Consider the following 19,710-nt stretch of genomic DNA (forward strand, 5'->3'; position numbering starts at 1 on the left):
TCTGGGTACTCTTCCTCATTTATACCCTCAGCCCTTAGAATGTTCAAATTCCATATAAGAACTAAATAAGAATGCTAGAGTTGCCAAATGGAGTTCAACCTGTGGCCAGTTCACATGGAAATCCTGTTAGCACTCAGGTCAGCAAGGGATCTTTCTCAAGGACAGTGTCTTCTCTGCTGTCCTTCCTTAAATGTCTTAATTTACCTTCAGAACTTGAACTTATTAAAACCATTTCTGAAGTTTACATTTTCTATTATTTTTCATGGTAATAACTTCCATAAGGAAAGTTATATGACTTATTTCTCTGAAACTTGCCTCCCTCAAGATTCACAGGGCTCCAACTATGTTAAAATATCTTGGTCTGAGCATATCTTTTGCAGCATGATTGACTGCCTTTTTTTGGGAACAAGAAATCGACCTCTTATTCAGAGCTCCATGTACAAAAGATTTTTTTCAGAGCTATGAAAGAAGCGGGAACATATTTGCTTGGTTCTCCTAGTTAGCCATTCTCCCAGGGCTCCCGGGTAAGACATGAGTTTACAATGAGAACTACTCCCAAATCTAGAGACACTAGGAAGCTGACCAAAAATCAACCCACAATGAATTAGATGCAACCTATCCTGTTTTAAAATTAGAATATGCTTTTAAGTGTGAACGACTATGGGTTTCTCAGTTTGTCTAGAAGCCATTCTAAATTATAATTCATAAAAGATAAGACAAAATCTTGCAAATTTTATGAAAGTTAAGAAAAACTGCACAAAGAAATTTAAATGAAGTTTAGAAAATGGAGAGTCAGAGAGTAACTAGTGTGTCTCTATTCCTGTCCAAGAAAAAAGGTACTGATTCTAACCCTAAAGTAAAAAGGCTAATTGCAAGACTAGCTTGGTTGATCCAATCCTCAAAGAGCACCCTGCTTCCTCTGCTCGACTTCTGGTGCATAATTCAGTCCAGAGTCTATCAGTCAACTAGTGAGGGGCAAAGGATGGTCTCGGTCGTACGACTCACTGTGAAATCACACACTAGCATTCTACTTTTCAAATATGACTCTTCTGAGTTTGGTTAGTGCAGCTCACCTCCCAAGAAAATCATCACCCCTCAATGAACTAGCAAACTGAATTTTGGAGCCTGCAAAGCTGAGACCCAGTCCTTAGAACATGGTGACTTCAGCCAGCCCAGCATGACAAAGCCAGCTGGCCTCATGGATCTTTGCTGCACGAGAAGAGAGATGGTGGGCGTTCTCAGCAGCCACAGACTGGTGAGCCAGCCTTCACCTTGCCTCTCATTCAGTCACACTGGGATCAGAGTTTAAGAAGAGGGAATTAGACATGAGTTTATTTTGGGGCTTTTGCAGGACAGATGCCCAGCAGAAGGGTTCTCAACAGTGACTGAGAGTTTCTGTCTCCCCTAGAACCCACAGTTCAATGAACTGAGTGCGGTGAAGCAGCCAAGTGGCCGAGCTCTGGAGACAATCTGCTTGAGACTTTAGTTGTGGCTTCTGAGGCTAGAGAAGCCCTAGAAATAAATATGCAGGTGAATCATATAGAGAGAGACAGCTACCTCCTAGTCACCACTCTTTGATAACCAGATTCACAGCTTGTGCTGCTTAGCATGTAGTACCTGATAGAGGCTGAGGACAGTGTTGTTTTTTAAAAACTTTCCTATAGATTCAAAATCACATCATGCTTTAAAAATAATTCCTTAATATCATCTAATAGCAATCTGTGGTCACATTTCTCCAGTTGTTCCGAGAATGTCTTTTACACCTGTGTTTGTCCGAGCCGGGATGCAATCCAGGACATGACATTGCATCAAGTTGTTATGTCTGTAAATTTCTTTTAGTATACAATACTCCCTTTTTTCATGGCACTGACTTTTTAAGAGATTGAGCCAATTATCCCATAAAATAGCTCACCTTCCATATCTGTCTGCTTCATTCTTTGTGGTCTTAGCTTGTTCCTTTATGCCATGTGTTTTGGATAAACTATAAGTTAGATCTAAAGCTTTGATTAGATTCAAGCTAAATGTTTTTAAGCAAAAGAAAAAATATAAATATCCTACGTGATGTCAAGTACTTCATATTGCCTCACCTCACAAGACAGTATTGCCTGGGCATTAGTGGTGCTAAGGTTGGTACTGGATTAAGATGGTGTCCTTCTGATTTCTCCAACATTTAGTTACCTGCTCCTCTTGTGACCAGGAAAAAGGAATCTGTCCAGTGGTCCTTTGGTACCATATGAATGTCCTGTTCCCCATCAACCATTTGTCTAAAGGTTTTATCAGCAATTGATAATCTTTGCCTGAATCAATAATTTCCCTTTGGAGTTTCCTTTTCTGTGGCAGCCGGTCTTATGCTGCACTGTTTACTAGTTATGACATAAAGCAAGTCATTAGCTTCTTGACTCTTACTTCCCTCACCTATAAAATAGGTATAAAAATAAAACCAATCCAGAGGCCAGTCCAGTGGCCTAATGGTTAAGTTCACGTGCTCTACTTCAGCAGCCTGGGGTTCTCAGGTTTGGATCCTGGGTGCAGACCTACACATTGCTTGTCAAGCCATGCTGTGGCAGCATCCCACATACAAAATAGAGGAAGATTGGCACAGATGTTAGCTCAAGGACAATCTTCCTCAAGGAAAAAGGGGAAGACTGGCAACAGATGTTAACTCAGGGCCAATCTTCCTCACCAAAAAAAATAAAAATAAAAATAAAACCAATCCATATAGCTTTTGGAAGTATTAGTTGAGATAACCATGTATCCATGCTTTGCCAGGTGCCTAGTGGCATGTATGCATGCAATAAGCATTGGCTATTTGTTATTACTGTGCTTTTCCTTATTTTGGTGGTGACAGCTCACAGAGCATTATCCACTTACTGCCAGTCTCAAGTCCCTGAGGCAAATGACAACATATCTGATGAAATTGCTGCAAAGGGGTTGTGACAGTTAGACTTTTGAAGAATATTGACTTGTAGACCATTTTCTAAAGGCAAATGGGAATTTGTTTGAAATAAGTGCTGCTTGGATCAGTGTTTCCTAAGGCGTGTTATAGGAACTAGTAGACCCCCGACACGCTCCATAGGAGAAGGGTTCTATTGTTAAAATAACCTCTGGAAAATCCTGCCCATTCTTTTCCTCTCTTAGGGTTTCATTGTGCATATTATTAAGTTAAAAGTTCTAGAAAGCCTCTCAGGAAAGAAACCTGCTTAACTTTGCTTAATCAAATATTTTCTCACCTGTTTGCCTGTGGACACTACCACCCTGCCTCTGCCTTTTTAAAACCAAGTAATACATATAAACAGTACATTGAGCTGCCTTAGAATCGTCCAAAGGCTTGAGTGAGGAGGGAGTCGAACTGATGAGCCAACCCCCAGTAGAGAGTTGGAAGGTGTCTGCCACTGGCCTTTGGATCCTGAAAAGCTGTGCAAGCTAGAGGAGTTCTTAAGAGGTTCATTTCTTTCTTGGGGCAGAAAAAGCAGAAATTGATTGTTGAAACAGCCAAACTCTTTTCCTTAGATTTTCTCCAGAGCTTATCAGGACTCCTAGAGGATCTCCGAGTCCACCTGTCGTGTAGGTGTCCCACCACCACCGGGATTGCCTAGGCTGATAGGAATGAGTCCCTGGGGCCAATGCACAGAGACCAAACCACATAGAGGGTGTCACGGTTCCGAGAAAGAGCAGAAGATTTGGAGTCAGACGAACAGGGGTCGGTGTCATAGCTCTACCAGGCATTCACCGTGATCCCTGGGCAAATCCCTTACCCTCTCTGAACTTCAGTTTCTTCATCTATATAATAGTGACTGTTAAAGCACTTAGCTCAAATGGTTGTGAAACTCTCATTAGATACATAAAAGCATTTTTTAAAATATTAAAATTTCCTAATTTATTTACTTTTTATTAATTTACTTTTAATGTTAAGGGTATTCTTACTGATCTTCATGGCTCATATTTTGGGGGTCCACTAGTCATTCTTTTACTCATTCAACTTATCTAATATTTATTGAGCCACTTACAGTGTACCAAACACTGGGTTAGGTGCCAATATAAAATATAGAGTAAAGCAGATCTAGTTCCTGCCTTCATGGAGCTTACATTCCATAAATATACACAAAAATAAATTTATCATTGAAACCACCTCTCCTCAGGTACTGATGTGATATTTAAAAATTCGGTATATTGCTATAAACTACTATAAATAGATGCATTTGAAGGTAATATGCATGAACTGTTCACAAAAAAATCAGAAAATGAATTTGTCAGTTTAAATAAAGAATAAGATTATTAATGTAGAACTAGAAGAGACCTTAGGAATAATTTATCTCAATCCCCTCGTTTTATAGATGAGGAAAACCAGAACTCTGAGTACTACAGAAATTTACTCAGTCACATATTTGTGTGTGTGTGTGTGTGTGTGAGAGAGAAAGAGAAATTAGGGATCTTGAGGCCAGGGTTAGAACCTAGATTTCCCTTCCCGTAGGCAGTGCTTTCCACTCTGCTGGATTCCATCTGAAAGGGATTGTAAGAAACAGATTCTATTTTAACAGTGTGTTATGATGATCACACTTTGGTACAGTGTGTTCCAATTATAAGAAATTGGGGATGAAGCACAATTGATTTTTCCAACGTTTGGTCCATGAGACATTAATATTTTAATAGATGTTAGGTTATCACTTTTTAAGTTTCTCGGTCAAATTGGCTTAGGAAACCCTGCATCCCCCCCCCCCCCTTTAGAAATCCATAAATGCGTATTGTGATTGTAAAAGATCGTTCCTGCAGTAAGGAAACCTCTTCAACTCTGGACAACTCAGCGTTTCCCAAACTTGTTTGACTAAGGACTCTGTTTTGAATTATTTAAAAATGTGATTAATGTGCTGGAAAGTGCAGCCTTAGCATCAGTGTGGTTGCCTTCTTGGTAAAGTTTGTGAAAGCTCAAAAGTAGACCAAGTTGGACTACACACCTTTAAAAAGGCAGTGTCTTGGGTCTTAGGATCTCAGGCTGACTGTGGGTGTAGGAGCTACACCTCATAGGATGCATTTCCTTAAAGTGACCATGTCCTTTTAACCAAGGACTGGAATGGGAAACAATGAAAGTTTAATTTAAGAGTATGTTTTGATATATCTTTGGAGGAAAACAACTCTAAGTGTTTTAATTATCATTTTCAAGCATTTTAAAAATTATTATTTTTATTTTTAGGTATTCACAAGCCCAGAGTTCTCCAAAAGGGTGTGGTGTCTTCACAGGACATCCAAATAAGGTAGCTGAACATCTTGCTTCTGAGGTAACTGTGTATCCTTATTTCAGACTCGTCCAAGTCTGTGGATGTGAAGCCTGTCTGTGGCTACTTGGTCAGGCCATCCAAACATGAGACTGTTAGTGATATTTTGAAGTCTTTGAGACAAAAGCCTAGCTTGCTAAAGAACTTTGGTTCAGCAGAGAGACAGGGAGGTACAGCGAAGAGAGAATCAAAAGCCTGGAAATTTGCTGCTGAGAATAAATGCTAGCTGCTCCCTGAGGTGATTTGTCTGTGCACTCCACTCTCTACAGATGTTAGAGCCTCTTTTTGAGTAAGGACCCGAGGTTCTTTGGTAGCACTTTGATATCCTGCTCGAATTCAATATGTGAAATGGAGGCGTCTCTCTGTGACTTGGAGCCCACAGCAGGCTTTGAAGTCTGATCCAATTTTTGCTGCCTACTATTTGATGTTGAAAGGATGAAATGAAGAAAATGTACAGTTTTTGCCAGTAACTCTGCTGAGCATATGTAAGATTAAAAAAACAAAATCCTTTGGATGATGTACTTAGAAATGTTAAGTAGATTAATACCTTCCTATAGGTTTTCTTTTTTCTTTCTTAGGGATAAAAATTAAGTATAGAAGAAAATCAGCACATATCTGCTTTTATATTCTGGACTATAATTAATTTAAGAAGGGGCTAGATTGACTTGTTCAAAGGAAGACGTGAATGGAGCACAAGGTGTTGAACCTTTACTACTAATTGCCCCAAGGAGAGGATCTCCATTCAATTTTAATGCAAGACAGGGGCAACTTACAGCATGACCCCAATATACTTAGTTTCTTCCTCATACAGTTGGGGTTCGGGGTCCCTTCATTAAATGGAAGCCATGTCCTTAAAGCTGCTTCATCAGAGGATAAAAATAATGTTTCTCTTACCGGGTCTTTCTGAAGCACTCAGTATCTGGAACTGACTCACTGTCTTCTCGGACATGCCATGCTGCTCCAGATCACCCAGGACTAAGTCCCTCAAGGGGAGCCCCTGCAAAACCTGGTAAGAAGAACATTTTTGATTGCACGCTGCTTCTACCATTCATGTGCTTGTGTACTTTTTAATGAGTTGTTTGGGCAGGACTGTCTAGAAGACAGGACTCAGATAGTAATATGACTTAATGTTAGCAAAAAGTGCAGGTTTGGGAAGCCATAAAGGCTGGAAGCAAAACTTGTATTAAAGGTAGCATTTTACTGCCTACCTATGCCACTTAAGTTTACTTTTCTGAGGGAAGAAAATACTTTTCCCTTCGGTTATAAGAACCTCAAATTAGGAAACTGCTTCAAACTTCATTTTGTTAAAGAAAAGATAAACAGCTGACCAGCTTTCAGTGGAGCAGATCATTCAGGATCCAAATCCAGGGCTTGGTAAAGAATGTAAATTTAGGGGCCCGCCCCGTGGCTGAATGGTTAAGTTCACGAGCTCCGCTTCTGCGGCCTGGGGTTTCACTGGTTCAGATCCTGGGCGCAGAAGTGGCACCACTCGTCAGGCCACGTTGAGGTGGTGTCCCACATGCCACAACTATAAGGACCCACAAAGAAAGTACACAACTATATACCATGGGGCTTTGGAGAGAAAGAAGAAAAAAAAAGATTGGCAACAGATGTTAGCGCAGGTGCCAATCTTTAAAAAAAAAAAAAAGAAAGAATGTGGATTTAGTAAGTAGTTCTACCCTTTTGGCAACATGGCCACTCTTTCAGCAGGAATACAGACATCTTGCCATACTCCTTTGGGAAATAGCTATTTCTGGCCCCTTTTCTAAATTCTTTTCCACAGAACATCTTAAAAGTCAGTTTTCAGGCTTATGAGTGGCTATAATCAGTACTTCTAGAAGATAAAATAGAAGCGTGATCACAAGAAATATTTATGAACCACAAAATACAAAGGACAATGTGGACCATTCCAAAGAAAGAAACCTTTTAATGTAAAATACCACCTTTACGCTTACTATCGACCTCATCTATTTTTCTGAAATATTTTTCTCAGGACTCTCTTTTTAGCCTGTTTTTCAGTGACAAAGTAGTATTATATGAAGTGGAAAATGCATAATAAATATGTTCGGACCTCCAGTCCATATGGAACTTAAGCTCTTGGAGAAAGACAAGAGAGGATGAGTATATTATAGCAGAACCTTTTAAATGGATATGAAGAAATGATAAGCTTGTCAAAGGGAATATTGTCCCCACAGCCAGATAGTGTTCAGGAATACGGCCACAATGAGGTAGGGGTAGGAGTAGTACAGAAAAGAGGAAAATTTAGGGAAAAGACAGTGTAGTGGAGCAGAATCCATTATGCAAGAATTTAGTTGGCATTTTTCTCTATCCAAACAGATAACCTCTACCTTTTAATCAGGTGCTTAGACCATTTACATTTAATGCGGTTATGGAATATGTTTCGGTTTAATACTGGCATCTTGCTATTTGTTTTCTACTTATCTCGTCTTCTATTTGTTCTCTTTTAGCATTCTTTAAAATAGATGTAACTTTAAAATACATGTAAAAAGAAAAATTTTAAGTATGGTTGAGTAGCCAAAGGTACAAGTTCTGGGATCAGACCTGCCTGGATTCAAATCTCTGCTTTCCTGTGTAGTGTTAATAAAGTTATGTAATTACTCCTTACCTCAGGACTTACGCATATAAAATAAAGAAAATGAGTAGTTCATAGCTGAGGAGTTATACTGAGGATTAAATGAGCTAGTGTAGGTAAAGGGTATAACACACTTTCTGGTTCATAGTAAGGGTACCTTATTATGTCAGCTGCTGCTATGGTAGTTATTGTTATTGATATAGATGAACTTTGCATTTATATTATAAGTATGAAGTAGGGAAATAAAGTTTATTGTAAGGCATTAAGTTTTGATGGGATAGTTCAGCGGGAGTAAAAATATATGGCATTTTGAATTAACTATTAAAGAGACTTGTTAGATTACAACCATCTTTACCAGTCTTTAGGAAAGTATCCCAGAAAGTCAAACTTAGTCATAACTTTACATCTGACCTGCTGTAAATGGCTCATGTGCACTTTCCTGTCAAATTATTCCTTCTAGTCTAGACAGTTCTCTATTGGGTCTGCCACGATGACCATCACTCCTCCTTATACTCTTGTAAACAGCATTCTAAGTGGACCTCCTGCTTCCATTCTTTTTCTCCTTCAACTTCTCTTATGCACACATGCCTGAGGAGCTGTTTAAAAGCATACCATGATCATGAAATTCCCTTCCTCCATATTCTTCAGTGGCTCCCCATTGCTCCAGCATCAACTCTAAGCTGCTTGGCATGACATTCACGGCTGCCTCTGTTCTGGTCCTAATCTTCCTTTCCAGCTCTGTCTTCCACTGATCTCTCTCCCTCATCTGTGCTTCAGAATATCAAAACTATTCTCGGGGCCGGCCCCATGGCCAAGTGGTTAAGTTCTTGCGCTCCACTGTGGCAGCCCAGGGTTTTGCAAGTTTGGATCCTGGGCGCGGACATGGCACTGCTCGTCAGGCCACATTGAGGCGGTGTCCCACATGCCACAACTAGAAGGACCTGCAACTAAGATATACAACTATGTGCCGGGGGGATTTGGGGAGATAAAGCGGAAAAAAGAAAAAAAAGATTGGCAACAGTTGTTAGCTCAGGTGCCAATCTTACAAAAAAAGGAAAACAAGCAAACAAACAAACAAAACTATTCTCTATTCTCCAAGCATGCCTGGTGCATTCTTGCCCTTGTATGTGACTTTGTTCATGCTGCTCCATCTGCCCTGCCCCGGCACCTTGCCGTGTGCCCCGCCCCCCGTTTGTTTTCCCTTTTACTCTGAGTCCTCTCCATTCTTCAGGATTCACAGTGGCTCCCTCTGTGCCCTTTATTCTTACAGTATTTATCACATCCCGCCTTTTATTATAATTATTTTCATGCATCTACTAGATTTTATACTCTCTGGGATCATCTCTTTTCATTTCTGAATTCTCTCCTTGCAACGTAGCCTAGGTCCTCAAATTGAATTCTTGAGTATCCAAAGCCATGATGAAATAAATTGGAAGCCAAAATGAAATGAAACTTTTGAGTGAGTCAGAGAAAAGAGAGAAGTTTTAAACTGTATTTCTAATAATCCTGGAACAAAATAAATGTCTCTTAGTCACCCCTAAATAAGTATAACGTACCAGTAGAACAAGTTAAAATGAGCCAAGCTGTTTATTTTGTGGCTGTTGTTGTTTTGGACAGGAAGAGAGGGAAAGAAGGTTTAGGCAGGAAAAAGCATTAGGAAAATCAAATTCCCCTTGACCTTAGAAAGCAGCAAAGATGGACTGAAGTACAATAGTTTTCCAGTTTTGTTTATGTTTTCAAGGTTCTCAGCTGCAAAAACAAGAGTACATTCTGTAAGAGACATTTTAGCAAGTTATACCTTTGTGTTTAATTCTTTGCCTTAAATGACCCGTTATTTCAACCCATCTTTCTGTGAAAGGCTGAATGAGAATATTGTGACCTTTTCTGTTTAAAAAACCCGCTAACAGCCAGCAAAATTTGCCTTCTAACTTGCAGTGAGTGCTTACTTCATTGTTCTGTAAAGGGGTCTGGTGGGATGGGAGGTGGACGGAGGCGTAGAATAAAGTTACCTGATCAGGCCAGCTCTGCTCAGAGCAGGCAGATAAAGAAGTGTGCAGATGTAGGGCTTGGACAAAGGCTGTCTTCAACTCTTTAGTCAGAGAGTCTCAGAAGGTCTTGATTTGGTCCATTTGAGCCTGACTCATTCCTCACATAGAAGAAGAAAGTACAGTATACCCAGGAAGTGCATAAAACGAATCACTTTGCCACTAGTCCAAGCAGCGAAATTATTTAATTGGACTGACAGGCATATATATAAACCTGATCTGATTTTACTATGTAAAAATTTATTCTTTAGGCATTTGTTCTTTATTTATTCAATAAACAATTATTAACACTTACTTAGTACTGGGAACTGTCCTGGGCCAGTACTTCTCAAACTATTTTGAAAGACCAGTTCTGGGTTGGTTGTTTTAACTTCCAGTTTGCGCAGTCTGATACTTTCGTGAAATACAGTAAAAATGAATTACAATATAAACAATCACACGTTCATGTGTGTGTCAATAACAAATTGATCTAAACTTTTCTAAATTTCTTACTCTAAATTAAACTGCTCTAAATTTCTTTACTAATCTTGTTGGGACCAGTAACAAGAATCAGCCTGCAGACCACACGTCACTGGCACTGTTCTAGGCTCATGTGACACATCAGGGAACAACATAGTCAAAAATTCCTATCCTCATGATGCTACGTTCTAGCAGAAGGAGACAGCAATAAACAATAAGCATAACACATCAGTCAGTTGTATGGGATCTTAGAAGGGCAAAGTGTTATGGGGGAGAAAATACAGCAGCAGAGATCAGGAGTGGCCAAAGTGTGGAGGATGGATTTGGAGGATGGTGTACTTTTAAATCGGGTGGTCAGGGTGAGCTTCATTGAGACGTCTTGAAGGTAGTGAGCTAGTTAGCCATGTGGCTATCTAGGAGAAGAGCATTACAGGCAGAGGGAACAGCTATGGCAAAGGCCCTGAGGAGAAAGCATGCATGTAATACGTAAGGAGTAGAAAGAAGCCCATGTGATTGGAGCTGAGAGAGCTAGGAAGAGAATCGTAGGAGGTGCAGGGGCCAAATGATGCAGGTCAGTACCTCTTAAAGTCGTAACTAACACCCTGATGATCTGGTTAAAATGAAGATTGTGAGTCAGCAGGTCTGGGTGGCTCCTGAGATTGTGTAACACTGCTGAGCTTCCGCATGGTGCTGATGTTGTTGATCTGAGGTCCACATTTTGAGGAGTGAGGGTGTAAACTCAGTGATGTGGAGAGCCACTGAGCATTTTCAGCAGAGTGGCATGCTTACTCCAGCTACTGGGTTCAGGATAGACTGTAGACATCACCAATGGACGAGCTATTCTACGTAAGTTATGTTTTCCAGACAGCTGAAACTCTAAAACCCACGACTCCCTTTCATACTGAGCGTACTCAACACAATTCTCCTTATTCTTAGTGTCTCGGGACATGATTATTAACAATTATCACACTGGGCTGTAGTGCAGAGAGATCCTCAGAGACCATTGTGAAATGAAACCGTCTACCCTTGCATTCACCCTCGACCATTATGATTTTTACTTAATGTGCCTAATTATTCTTACTTTCCCCTCTCTCAACACAAAGCTGATGTGTCTTGCTATTGTTAATGACACTTATTGTAACATACTTTCCTTCCCCCTTCTCTCTTTTCTCCTTTATTGTGATCTAAAAAATAGATTTTAAGCATTTTTACTACACTAAAAAAAATGGATCTACATGGGAGATCTGAGGAAATCCTCTATGAATAAAAGAAAGGGAGCAGCCACATATGGAGGAAGTATCTACTTTGGGCACATGCTTGTGCTTTACCTGTATTTCCTTAGTGTAAAGTACATGCGCTTTAGTTTAACTTTGTGACCTGCTTGTTTGGGGCCTGTCATTACCTGCCCCTGGGTTTCCTGCGATACCTCACCTAAGTCAGGCAGTCCTGCCCTTGGTTATCTTCTCATCTACAGGTAGTATAAATTATTCATATTTCTTTTTGAAGGTCAAAAAGCCATTGCACTTGCTAAGAGTAACTTTACATCGCGTCTTGAAGAGTGGTACATTTTTAGGGAGCTGAGGAGCAAGCAGTATTGTATCAGCCTTCCGAGGGAGTCACACTTGGCAGTACACAGTGTCGGGGTGCAGTAGAGCCCCCAGAGGGAGTCTAATGTTGAGCTTCAGTGATCTGATTTCACAGCTTTCTTCAGATTTGCTGAGCAAATCACACACATTTTCTTTCACCTAGTTGTTTCTCTGATCCTATCTACTTCATTATTTTTTACCTTTCTTGTCATTCATTACTACATTTTATTGATCTTGGCAGCAGTTCAGCTATCAGAAAGCGAACTTGGGCTGTATTTTATCCTTGGTACTCTTAATCCTTAGGGTGGCCAAACATCTCAATACTCCTGGAACTGAAAGTTTTCCAGGATGTGGATTTTTAATGCTAACACCAGAACTGCCCTAGGCAAACTGGGACAAAGTCGGTCACCCTATATTAATACTGGAAGTTGAACTTGATTTGAGCCAGAACATTTTTTTTTTTCAAATTAGATCACATATCAGGCAAGACTAAGCCTTAGATCTGTGACACAGAATCGCCTCACACTGGCCGCCTGGGCTTGGAAGGGGATGCAAGCAGCTGGCCAAATAGCAACCATTGTGATCATAAAGGGCTCAGATGTCGCCCATTTGACAGGGAGAGCGTGTTCTTACAACGGAATCTCAAAGGCAACATAATCCCTTTCAGGAAGGCACATGGAAACCAGACCCTACATGGAGGGAAGGCTACTGCGCCTCTCTGCCCCACACCCAATGCTATTACGGAACACCACACACAAGACTTGGAGGCCGCCTCTGTGCCTTCCTGGAGGGGTAGTCTCTGGTGCTCTGAATCCCTGCTCTTTTCAGCTCCTGTTGAGCTGAGCCATCTTTTCTTCTTGCCTGGGTGCCATAGGATTCGCCATAAACCCCCATCAATGAGACCGATAAAGCCCCAGTCTCGGGACTTTTCTCAATGAGAGGGTAAAGGAATTACAGGCATATAATTCTTACCTTTAGCATGGGAGGTAGAAAAAACACCTCCTTGTTAAAGGATCTTTTTTAGACCGGCGTTTCTCAAACTTCAGTGGGCATCAGATTCACCTGGACCCCTTGTTAGAACATAGATTGCTGGCCTACTCCATTGTTTCCGATTTTGTGTGGGGTGTAAGAGAGGGTGGATTTGCATTTTTATCGTGTTCCCAGGGGATATGATCCTGCTGATCTGGGGACTACCTTTTGCGGAAGACTGCTCCAGACATCTCCTATCTCTATGATACTATACTGAATCAGAAAAAATGAACTATATATATGACTTTCTATTCATTCAACAAACACTTCTTGAGCACCTACTATATGTCACCCATAGGCCAGGAAGTGAAATAAGACACTTAGAAGACTAATGTAATTCTAATATCTTGGTCTTTGCAGCTGTTATTTTCCAAGGCAGGTTTGGTAACATACTGAGTATCCATATTTATCTCAAGTGGTCTCATTAAATTCTCAGGAAGTTGTCAAGAACAAAGTTACATTTACTTATAACTTTCATGTAGAGGAGGAGGAGGGAACTGTTCCAGACTTTTGTAAAGTATCTCAATTTCTAAAATTATTAGGAATTATTGCCTTTAAAGGATATTTCTATTTTATAAACTCTACTGCCTCTGCCAGCCACTGCAAGGCAAAATTTCTCTAACACCCACCAGGACTGAATACTTGCACATATCTCTCATGTGTCTGTCCTGGCTTTTTGCAAAAGAATTTAGGCAAAGCCAGCATAAGGAGGCTTGTTTGAGGCTTGTGGGCATGAGGGCAGAGGGATGGAAGGAAAAGGAGGAGAGGAGATTAGAGTTCTCCTAAAATCCCAAATTTAATTTCTAATTTAGCCCCATTTATATTAATCATACACCTTCTCTATTTGGCTTAAAAGACTTTTCTCATTTTTACTAGATCTGGGTTTTGAGTTTGTTTTTGTTTTGCTTTATTTTGTAATTTTGGAGAATGCAAAGCGAGTGCTTGGAACATCAGTTGCAGTTGTGGCAGTTTACCCCAACTGAGGCCTCTGTCAAAATTGTAGCTTTCTAAAGGAATTCTGTAGCATCTCTATTAAGAGGAAAAGTTTCATTTTGACACCCGCTTCCCCTGAAATTTGGGGATATGGATGATAAGGAGGAAGGGGTGTGGTCCACATAGGTCAGCACCACATCCACTCCTCAGCCAGCTGAGTCAGTGAGATTCTGTGTTGGAGGAGTTGAGGCTGAAGGGGAAAGTGGCTGCCGTTATGAGAGCTGATAGTTAGAAGCCATGGGGGTCATTTGTCAGCCACAATTCCCGAGGCCACATATCTCAGGGAAAGCCTTGTGAGAGCCTGTTTTCATTCCTGCAACTCGTTAAAGCACGTTATAAAGTTGGACCGTTTTTGGACATTATTTCTGCTTAGATTGTTACTGCCAACATATCTAAAGAGAGTTCAGCAGGAACTTTTCTGGTGCTTTCCTGAGGGTGTCAGGTCAGGATGCTGTTTTTGCTGATGCCAAGTTAGGTTCTGGCGTTGACCCAGAACATCGGGAGTGCAGCTGCCAAGCAATGCAAGGTGGGGGTGTGCGAGTCAGGTTAGGGTACTTGGCTTCCAGAATTGGATGTTGACGGCATGGCTGTAAAACATGCCGGGAGGAATTTTATTTTAAATTCTTTTCTTACTTGATGTATTTGAAACAGCACGTAAACTACCCTGTTGACCTTGGCTGCCTAGTTAGTTTCATTTTAAAGGATTCTTTTCAACTTTAAAATTAAACATAGGCTAGTATGGTGGTAGGAGTGAAGTGATTTTTCTTCTTTTTACTTTTGTTTGTTTTCCAAGATTGGAAGTAATAAATTTTTTTGAGTTTCTTTAATAGACTTTTTTTTAGTAGTTTTGGGTTTTCAGAAAAATTGAGCAGAAAGTATAGAGTTCTCTCTTCCCTTCCCCATTTCTTCTATTATTAAAGTATTGCATTAGAGTGGCTCATTTGTTACAATGATGAGCCAAGATTGATATATTGTTATTAACTAAAGTCCATAAATCACAGTAGGGCTTACTCTTTGTGTTGTATAGTCTAGGAGTTTTTACAAATATATAGTGGTGTGTATCCACCATTGCAGTATTAAACAGAGTAGTTTCATTTGCTTAAAAATCCTCTGTGTTCCACCTATTCATCCCCTCCTCCCTCCTCGTAAGCTCTTGGCAACCACTGATTTTTCTTTCTGTCTTCATAATTTTGCCTTTTCCAGAATGTCATATAGTTGGAATCGGACGGTATATAGCGTTTTCAGATTGGCTTCTTTCTGTTAACAATATGCATTTAAGGTTCCTTCATATCTTTGCACGGCTTGATAGTTCATTTCTTTTTATTACTGAAAATATTCCATTGTCCGGATGTACCACAGTTTGTTTATCCATTCACCTATTAAAGGACATCTTGATTGCTTCCAAGTTTTGACACTTATGAATAAAGCTGCTATGAACATTTTTGTGCAGGTTTTTGTGTGGACATAAGTTTTCAACTCCTTTGGGTAAATACCAAAGAGTATGATTGCTAGATTATATGGTAAGAGTATATTTAGTTTTGTAAGAAATTGCCAAACTATCTTCCAAAGTGACTGTACCATTTTGCATTCCCACCAGCAATGAATGAGAGTTCCTGTTGTTCCTCATCCTCACCTGCATTTGGTGTTGTCAGTGTTTTGTATTTTTGCCATTTTAATAGGTGTGTAGTAGTATCTTATTGTTTTAATTTGCATTTCCCTAATGACATACAGTGTGGAGCATCTTTTCATATGCTTGTTTGCCATCTCTATATCTTCTTTGGTGAAGATCTGTTCAGCTCTTTTGAACACTTCTAAATTGTCTTGTTTGTGTTCTTATTTTGGGGGGCGGGGGTTAAGAGTTCTATGTATATTTTGGATACCAGTTATTTGTCAGATATGTGTTTTGCAAATATTTCTCCCAGTTTGTGGCTTGTCTTTTCATTCTCTTAATAGTGTCTTTTGTAGAGCAGTAGTGAATTTTTTATGGATATAATCAGGGAGAAAAATGTTTTTTAAATAAACATGACTCCTGTCTTGGCTTAGTACTCACTCCCTAGCCAAGAAAGTAAGAACAGCCTGAAAGGAACAAGGTAATTGGTTTTTTGGTAGTTGAACATGTGAGAACCGTGACACAAGCATGTTCTCTAAAATAAATGTAATCAATTTTAAGTGCTTTAGTGAGGCAAGATAGACATAGTCTAAAAGTAAATAAGTTGAGGGAAAAACTTGGTTATATGACCTTGTGCAGAACCATAGTAAGATTTTTCTCTGTTTCCGTTTTTATTTGACTTTCTTGTTTCCTCACCACTTATACTCCTTAAGTAACTTAGAACTCTTAGAATGACCAGGAAAACTCTGAGGTTTTCTGCTTCCAGTAAAAACTTATTTCGCAGGAGAGAAATTGTTGCTTTTTTCAGAGAAGGCTGGGAGTGGGTGAAATGTGCCTTTCTTATTCATTCAGTCAGACCTTCATTCAGCAGATGTTTATTGTGCATCTACTAAGTGGCAGGCACTGTGTTGGGTGCTGGTGATATACAAGGAAGCAAGACCCAGGCGTGTCCTTGTGAAGTTGACATTCCAGGGGAGAAATGGACAAGTAAATCTGAAATCAGATCCGTTTGACAGGGCAATGATAGGAGTGAGCACAGGAGTGTAGGAGCTGTGAACGGGATACTGGGTCTTACACCAAAGCTGAGAACTGCAGGGGGATCAGGAACTGTCCAGATAAAGAGTAGGGAAAGATGTTTCCAGCCCTCTGCTGTTCCCTTTCCACAATGGGAAAAGTTCACATGTAAGAGATATGAGATTGTGGTTGTTTTGGGTTTTACCTTTTTTAAAATTCTGAAATATGCTTACAGAAAAATAATGTTTAAAACCGAGATGGATAGTGTAATGAATTATTATAAAGAAAGCCCACACATAACCACAACTGAGAACACAAAACAGAACTTGGCAGCACCTCGGAAGCCTTCTACATACCTTTCCTGATTATGACTGTTTCTCCTCCTTAGAAGTAACCACCTAAGTATGCATCCCAAATATCATAGTTTCATTTTGCTTGTTTTTCAACTTTGTGTAACTGGAATCACATAGCATGTATTCTTTGGTTTCTAACTTTTTCTTCTTCTATTTTCCTTAACATTATATTTTTAAGATTAACTTGTTTATTTTCATTGCTGTAGAGTATCCTACTTTATGAATTCGTTCTTCTGTTGCTGGACATCTGGACTGTTTCCAGTTTGGAGCTCTTACAAAGAAGAGATGTCCTTAGATGATGGTCCCACACCGTTGGCAGTGTGGCATAGCAGTCTTTGGAGTCAAACAGACTTAACTTATATCCCAGCTCTGCCACTCTAACAGATTTGTGACTTTGGGAAAGGTACTTGATTTCTCTGTGCCTCTCTTTCCTCCTCTGTAAAATAGGAATAATAAAAGTACCTGTATCGCAAGGTACACATGTAAAGTGCTTATCACAGTACTTGGCATATAGTAAGCATTCAGCAAAAGTTTGCTGCTGCCTTGGGTTATGCTTCTTACTCATGGGAATGTTTCATTTTTCTTTGAGTAAGTTCTCTACCAAGTTCATATGGCCTGACTATCTGCATGTAGGATTCTAGAAGCCTTTGAGATCCTTTTGCTCAACCCTCTCATTTTACAGATGAGGAAACTGAGTCCCAGTTGGTCAACCCAGGGCTACAACCCAACCCAGAGCTGGGTTCTAGGGAGAAATTGAGGAAGTGATGCCTCTGGACCAGCTCTCAGGGCCCAAACTCTTCTTGATGATTCTTTGGATAGCCATTTTAGCTTCTTCCCTGTATTTTCCTCCTTGCTCTACAAAGAAAGAGGAGAAAATAGAAACCTCAAGGGATTGAAAAGTTGGCTCTATGTTCAGCTGTAGACTGTAAAGTATATTACATTATAGCCAAGTTATTTGATTGACTGTTTGTTGGTCAGAGTTTAGGATTTCACAGGCTCTCTCTCCTGATGAGGCTTAAAGGCAAGAAGACAAAATCAAGGCCATAAAGCCCTCCCTGGGGATTATTGGCATTAGATATAGGTGCTTTGTTTAGCTCAGACTGCTGTTGGATTTGGGTTAAAATTACTTGTGACATTAAAAAAAAATAAGGGAACAGATACATTTCTTATAAAACTGTGAATATGAAGTTGTTTAAAGGATTCCTCAGTTTTTCTCCCAACTAAGAACAATTCACAGTGACTTCCTGATCCCCTACAAATCACTGCACTCTGTCCTCAATCAGAGCTTCCCTGAGCTCTGCCCACCACCCCCCTCAAACCCCTCCACTTCCGCATTTTGCCCATCTTTCCAGTGCTTTCCTGGCCTTTTATTACACTGAACTTCCCTGCACTGTGATTTGTGTTCCTAGGTTCCTAAGAATTTGTGTGTGTGTGTGTGTGTGTGAGAGAGAGAGAGAGAGAGAGAGAGAGGTGTGTGAGATGCTCTGGCAACTTTGAGGGGACTCTGGGTCAGGACTTGTACTTTGAAAATAAGACTCCAGATCACTGGATTAATGCATGAGACTAGAGCCTGCACGTGGTAGGCACCTAATAAATGTGTAGCTGCTGCTGCTGCTGCGATATCTCACTCCTCAAATGAGAATCACTTCTGAAAGTACCTCATTTCCAAGTTAACTACTCCTTCCTTCTTTCCATTCAAATTGTCAAGTCTTACGGAGTGTGCTAAGATTTCTATAAACTGCACCTCATTTTTTTCTATGTCACCACAAATCTCAAGAGTTTATCAACTTGAACATTTACTGCATTTGAGAGGGGTGGGACTAATTTGTTGGTATTCTCTGTGTCTGGCAGTTTGTGTAATGGGAGGGAGTTATGTTTCATTAATCCACCTAAATGGTATAAGGAATATTGAGAGCTCTCACTGACTCAGATCCCCATTTTCTTTCTCCACTATCCAAAAGGGTCTGTTTGGCTGCTTAGCAGTGAGCAATTAGAGCAGCCAGTCTACCCAGACATTAGGCTGGGTTTGTCTGACCTAATATACATGAAGACTCAGTGTTCCCAAAGGGACCCATCCTTTTGAAAGGAAGAAATTAATGATATCCCTTTTCACTGAATTGGTGCCAGGTATTTTCTCTCAGCAGCCTATTTAAAAGAACAAATTCAACCAGGCCCAAGAAACAAATGCAAGAGATCTACAAAGCTCTTAAGGGATGAGTTTACAGACTGTCCTGATTTCAGGGGAGACATTTTTATGCCAGGACACAATGACGGGGCTCTCCCTGTGGGCACACACCAACTTTAAATATCAAACTGTGCATTTGTGCAGAAATCAGATAAGTGCAATGAGCTCTAGGCTTGTTTCTGCTCTTAACTGATTTGTCCTCCAAAGGACAGTTCACATGCTAACTCATTACACAAGGTCTGAATGTTTAGGGTATGGGTGGGGGATGGAACATCCAAAGATCCACTGCAAATCTCCAAGGGTCAAATTACAAAGTGTCCCTTCCGCTTGTCCTTCACTGCTATATTTACCCACGCCCAGAGCAGTTCAGCTCACAGCATCACACTTGTGCTCTGCCTTCTGATTTTCAACTTGGGCTGCCGTCTGGGGACCAAGGCTCTTCTCATCTCTTGTGGGCTGCTCATTCTTTCCTCTCGACTGTGTCCTCTTATTCATTCCATTAGTGGAACCTCTATTTCATGAGGCAGTTTTTATTTAACACTGTGGGAAGGCACTGGGAAAAGTACATCACATT

General features: G+C 40.3%; 1 protein-coding gene across 17 annotated transcripts in view; it reads left to right on the top strand.

Moving 5' to 3' along the window:
* The window catches only part of MYO3B (myosin IIIB), a 409,714-nt gene that overhangs the window by 321,165 nt on the left and 68,839 nt on the right, over positions 1-19,710 (top strand). For 10 of the 17 annotated variants that reach the window (XR_011428259.1, XM_070241194.1, XM_070241192.1 and 7 more), the window contains 2 exons: positions 5,189-5,273; positions 6,180-6,279. Coding sequence is in view for 13 of the 17 variants with exons in the window: in XM_070241194.1 (XP_070097295.1) it covers positions 5,189-5,273; positions 6,180-6,279 (185 nt within the window). In the remaining 4 variants the exon portion in view is untranslated. The remainder of the gene's footprint in view (positions 1-5,188; positions 5,274-6,179; positions 6,280-19,710) is intronic. The other 7 variants (XR_011428262.1, XR_011428261.1, XR_011428260.1 and 4 more) reach the window with 1 other exon arrangement.

Source organism: Equus caballus, chromosome 18 (genome assembly GCF_041296265.1).
Source record: "Equus caballus isolate H_3958 breed thoroughbred chromosome 18, TB-T2T, whole genome shotgun sequence".
In the NCBI taxonomy this organism is placed as follows: domain Eukaryota; kingdom Metazoa; phylum Chordata; class Mammalia; order Perissodactyla; family Equidae; genus Equus; species Equus caballus.